This window comes from Cryptomeria japonica, chromosome 10, assembly GCF_030272615.1.
Source record: "Cryptomeria japonica chromosome 10, Sugi_1.0, whole genome shotgun sequence".
Classification (NCBI taxonomy): Eukaryota; Viridiplantae; Streptophyta; class Pinopsida; order Cupressales; family Cupressaceae; genus Cryptomeria; species Cryptomeria japonica.
The window spans coordinates 271,461,614-271,467,617 of NC_081414.1; the positions used below are offsets into that span (position 1 = coordinate 271,461,614).

Sequence of the window (6,004 nt, forward strand, 5' to 3'; positions counted from 1 at the left end):
GGCTAAAACCAAGGGGTCCAGAGAGTTCCACACCCATTTGTCCATACCATTTTCCTTAATTGAATGACCATAATCACAGACCTTGTGACCCCAAAGCCGATATGTTTCTCTCATTATAGGTTGAAGAACGGGGTTATGACACAAGGCTTCTTCGCCACTCCAAGAATCTAGCCAGAAGGATGCATTAATCCCATTTCTGACATCCCAAGTGACTTGATCGCTTATGATTTCTCTGCATTCTAGAATAAAATTCCAAATGGCTGAGCCCCTGGGAGGGTTGGTAACTGTGAGAATCCTTTTAGGCTCAAGTGAGTCCAGATATTTGTGTTTTAGGATTCTTGTCTACTTCTGATTACCGCCTCTACAAATTTCCCACACCAATTTTGCTCCCATAGCCAAATTCATAATAGAAATTTGTCGAATGCTAGCACCCCTAGCATTTTTTGGTTGGCTTATTTTTCCCCAGGAAATAAGTGGAAAATTCCCTTTGTCATTCGATCCATTCCAAAGGAAAATTTTCATTATAGTAATTAACTCATCTTCCATGGCAACTGGTAGCTTCATGCAAGCCATGGAGAAAACCAGTATGGCAGAGAGGACTGATTTTATCATAGTAAGCTTACCGATAGATGATAACCACTCCCCTTTCCAATTTTCAAGCCTAGCTTTACATTTCTCAATAAGATGTGTCCAATAGCAAGTCTTATTATGACCACTAAAAAGAGGAGTCCCAAGGAATTTACCTGGAAAGTTTGCCACTCTTAAATTGAGGATTCTTGATAGGACAACTTGCATATTCGACATCATGTTGATAAAGAAAACTTCTGACTTGTTCCAATTGATTTTTTGCCCCAATGCCTTGCAATAGTCATTCAGGCATGCATTTATAATCCTTGCCTCTCTTCTGCTAGAGGCTCCAAAAAGAATAGTATCATCAGAAAATTGCAAGTGGGTTGAATGTTCAACTCCTGTAGCCACATTGACACCCAACCAACGACCATCACGGTGAAGAGATTTAATCATCCGACCTAAAGCTTCAACCATAATTATAAACAAAAATGGTGACATAGGATCCCCTTAGCAAATACCTTTTGTTGAAGGGAAGAAACCATGAGATGAATCGTTAACCAAAACTGAGAATTTGGGGGTTGATAGACAATTCTTGACCCAAGTGATCCATTCATTACAGAAGCCAAATTTCCTCAATACTTCTATAAGAAATTCCCTGTCCACCATATCATAGGATTTCATGATATCCAACTTTAATATCATACAAGAAGCTTTAGGTTTCCTTGCAGTGTGGAGGGTTTCATGAGTAGAGATGATGCCTTCAACAATAGAGTGACCAGGGGCAAAGCCACTCCGTTCATCTGAAATAATATATTTTAGAAGAGGTTTCGGTCTGTTAGCAATGATCTTTGTTACAATTTTGTATACTGAGTTGCATAAAGAAATTGGTCTAAAATCACCCATTTGCTAAGGGTTCTTCTTTTTCGGTACTAAAGCTAGAAAGGTATGATTGATGGCTCCCAGCATAGTCATTTTTTTCCTGGATTCTGCTACCGCTAGTTGCAAATCCTGGGCAATAATGTCCCATGAATGCTGAAAGAAGGCTGCAGGAAAACCATCAGGGCCTGGAGTCTTATCACGATTCAACTGGAAGGTAACTTTCCAGACTTCTTCTAAGTCAATAGGTTTGAAGAGCTCTTTATTGTGTCTTTCAGTAATTATAGGAGGGATTGAGTCTATAATTCTATTTGTTGCTTCCTGAACATTCTAACAATTGCCATTCATCAGAGATTCAAAATGTCTTATTGCTTCCCAAGCAATATCCTCATAATCTCTGGCAATACTACCATCCGGTTTTACAACCTCCGATATTCTGGTCCTGCTACAGTTGGCAATAACCAATATGTGGAAGAACTTGGTATTTCTATCTCCATCCTTGAGCCAAAGTTCCCTGGATTTCTGTCTCCAGTGAATTTCCTCACACTGAAGAATTTCATTTAGTTCAAACTTGAGAGAGCTTTCCCTTTGGAAGAGTACATCATTCATGTCTGACTTAATGACAAAATTGAATAGATCCTCCAGTTCTGCCGTAACCCTGAGTTTCTCCTTATGGATGTTTTGAAACTGACTCAAATTCCACTCTTTGATTTTGATCTTAATATACTTGAGTTTCTTATTTAGCTTGAACAACATCGAGTTGTTTCCGAGAACCGACTCATTCCACCATGCTGCTATCAAATCATGTAGATCTGGCACTCTAAGCCACATCAACTCAAATTGGAAAGGATGGCCACCCTCAGAATATCCTAGAGACACATTTAGGCAAATAGGGAAATGATCTGATCCTATAAGGGGTAGAATAGATGATTCAAGAATAAGATTTTGTGCTAGCCAATCACCAGCCACCAGAAACCGATCAAGACGTTCTGCAATTTCAGTGAAACCGGTACGCCTATTTGTCCATGTAAAGGTACCATTCTTTGAGGCAACATCCAATAACTGATTCTTATCAACAAAATCTTGGAATCTTTCTGAGCCATATCAATCCTCTAAATACCACCCTTCTTTTCATTAGTTGCAAAGATAGCATTGAAGTCGTCTGCAAACACACAACTGCCCATAGTGATATTTTGGAATCTGTTTGACAGGAGTGCCCAAAGCTCTTATTTGTCATTAGCAGCAGAAGGTCCGTAGACATTAAAGAGATTGAAACTCTCATTTTTGCATAAACTAGTGACCAGACAATGCTGCCAATATTTATCTTCACCAAGGAGAGTGACTTGAACATTCAAAGGATTCCAAATTATTCCCATACCACCAGAGGCTCCCTCGGATTGCCTCAATAGACCTTTCCATTGTTTCCATACTTTCAATTTTTTTTCAATCTCAGGCTGACTCCATTTAGTCTCCTGTAATACCCAAATATCCCCCTTAGTCTCATCAATCTGGCGCTTAATTAAACGCCACTTGTCAGGGGCATTAAGGCCCTTGACATTCTAGGATAGTAGTCTCATGGAGCCTGGGGAAGGGGGTTCCCCTTCCCTAAGTTAAGTTTGGACTGCCCACTAGCTGCACCTATGATTATCATCATTGTTTTCCTTGATTTGCGCCCCCTTTTACCCTTTGGATGAAAATTTGGTATCTTAATATGTGACTCAGACTTCCCAAACCCTTTTGCAGTATTATCCATTATAAGGTTGGCAACCGGTTCAACATCTTCTTCCCATTTCGAGGCAGAGGAAACAATTTCTCCTTCTTCCAAGCCCATGGTGAAGCCTTTCTTGCCTGGATCATCAAAGGCGGTTGGACCAACTGGCAGCGGGGGAATAGTCTCATCTTCCATCACACTAAAATCACCGGCCTTATTGGATACTGAGGAAAGAGTAGCTGCAAACTCTGTTATAATATCCTTTTGAAGGGTTTTAGCATCTTCCAAAAGATTTAGTAGAGCTTGAGCACTTTCATTGTTGGCAGTATGGATCTGTTGATGGCTAGACACAACAAGAGGAGAGTAAACAACATGATTATTCTTTTCCACCACCTTCATACTGGCCACCAAGGATTGCTCAACATCATTTGCTTCCCGTTTTTCTGTATTTTCCTTGACTAACTTCATGTCAATCGACTTAGTTTCCACACAGGCATAACTTTTAAGGATAGAGGCCGAAATTTCACATTCAATACCTATGTGCTCCCTTGAGAAGCATTCGGGGCAAAGGTCCAATTGATCTTCCCTATCAATCCTTTGAATCCATACCTCTCCAACCCCAATAATTTTGACTTCTTCTGGGATTTTGGAGATCTGACCGGTATTAATGCATATCCTGATAAAGCTACCCCACACCCTATCCTCCAGAATATCGTCCACAAAAACCAAGGTGCCAAGCTCTTTGTAGATATCTTTAGTGATCTCAATGTGCCAATAGTCTGATGGGCAGTTATATAACCTTAACCAGACTGTGTTTTCCGACAAAGTATGGAACCGGGGATTAAAATTTGGTTTCCAATCAATGATATGCACCCCAATCCCGTCCAAAGTATAAGGACCTTTATTTTTAGCTTTAAACATGTCCTCATTTTTCATAAACTCAATCAGATAATAATCATTCAGAAGGACATTAAAGTTAATGTTCTCCCCCCATTGCGATCTACACCATTTCTCAAAATTTCCCCTTAACCATTTGCCTCCACCCCATTTGGTAAAGAAACAAAAATCTTGAAGATTTGACCTAGCCGAATTGATCTTATTATCATCCAAAATAACAGTGGGTCTCGAAGTTTTCCTTATCGGTTTGTGGATGACTGGATGAGTCGATGGATTGTATCTTCGTTAGGGTTCATTTTTCCCAACTCAATCCAGATTAGACCACTGGTTTTTGGCCGGGGTAGTGGACCACTAAGCCTCTGCACGATCGGCGCGCGAGGTTCTGTCTTGCCTAAACCACCCATTCCAAAATTTATTAGGGCCATTACCTAGAGGAGGTTTAAAACCTTGCCTATGACAATTAGGGATGTTAAATTTTCCTGTCTCTGATACAGAGGGATTAGGTTTTAAAATTGACTTTTAATTGCGCCCCAAATCAGAAGTAGGAAGCTTCACATTTTGAAACCAACCATCATTGCTCCATGAAAAGCCATTTTTCTTCCATGCCTGTGAGTTTATTGATCTGAGCTTACTATTTGTGTAGGGGTAACTAAAATTTGATTTCCTTTGTGGTTTAGGATCCCTACTACCTCTCACCACAGGATTAGGTGCATCCACCTTCCATGGTCGGCCTGAGGTTTGATCTTTCCATGTTGTTGATTTCAGAGTTGGTTGCTTGCCGATCGCAAGGTTCCGTATTCCTTCAATTGGAAAAGCTTCGTCAGCTTCATCGCTCCAAGACCCGATCTTCCCCTGACCTCCCTTTCCATGGATCAAAGCCCCAACAATCTGCTTGCCAATTAGAAGCCTGCTGCTGCCGCTGCCTCTGCCGAATTCACCACCTTCGCTCACCATCCTTTAATTTTCAAAAATTATAATGAAGTTAGATTTTAATTAAAGAGGAAAGATTAGTAAAATTAGTGATCCCAAGTGTGGTACAATTTTTAGTGTCTATAGTGTCCATTACGTGTGCACTTTAGTATGTTCGATGGGACACAATGTGCTAGATTTGGTTTGATAAGTGATGTGAATGTGGATTTGACTAATTGGTGATGGATCTAATTGGTCCTTTTGATGGGATATAATGTCTTGTAAAGTGATGACGTGGATTCACTTTGGTTTTTGTACAAGTTAAGAAACTAAGCGGCTAAAGCTCATGTGTTTGCACAGCTGTACTCTTTTTTGACTTATGTGGGGGTGTTTATTTTAATATTGTGGCCATTTTTATACCATCGCCGATGTAGTTTGAGTTCTGATAGTTGTTAGTTGAATATGCTTTGACTTGCAAAACTTTACTCACTTCCACTTAATTTTGACAAATATATGCATATTATAACACTTTTTATGTGTACAATGTGTGGCCTATTTAATCTCTACTTCTGATCTTTTTTATGACATGTGCCGATAGCTTGATTGTTGGATTGTGGGGCTCATAACCCTCCACAAGTATCCCCACTTCATGTCCTTACAAAACTGTACTCACTTCCACTTAATTTTGACAAATATATGCATATTATAACACTTTTTATGTGTACAATGTGTGGCCTATTTAATCACTACTTCTGATCTTTTTTATGACATGTGCCGATAGCTTGACTGACCTTCCACAAGTATCCCCACTTCATGTTCTTGCTCCACTTTTGACCCCTCTCCCCTAATACACCTTAGTTCAATACTATTTGTTTCATCCATGGGAACTTCATGACTTGAGTCATCTTGTTGGATGTATTGTCCAAAACTACTTCGACTTCTTTGATGGGAGTACCATCTAGAGAAGGGTTCTAGTGAAAGAGATCTTCCAGATCCACTTCAATTTCGTTCTTTGATGCTTCATTTTTTGAAATAGCTTTT

The 6,004-nt window shown here is 39.8% G+C and overlaps 1 protein-coding gene across 1 annotated transcript; it reads right to left on the reverse strand.

The window, feature by feature from the left end:
* Positions 1-342: 342 nt before the first annotated feature.
* LOC131858900 (uncharacterized) lies at positions 343-1,044 on the reverse strand. The gene has a single exon (XM_059212379.1). It carries the CDS (start codon positions 1,042-1,044, stop codon positions 343-345), a length of 702 nt encoding a protein of 233 aa, XP_059068362.1.
* Between the last annotated feature and the right edge of the window lie 4,960 nt (positions 1,045-6,004).

Excerpts from the sequence above, each read along its gene's own strand:
- LOC131858900 (XM_059212379.1), bottom strand. The coding sequence starts at position 1,044 with ATGGTTGAAGCTTTAGGTCGGATGATTAAATCTCTTCACCGTGATGGT.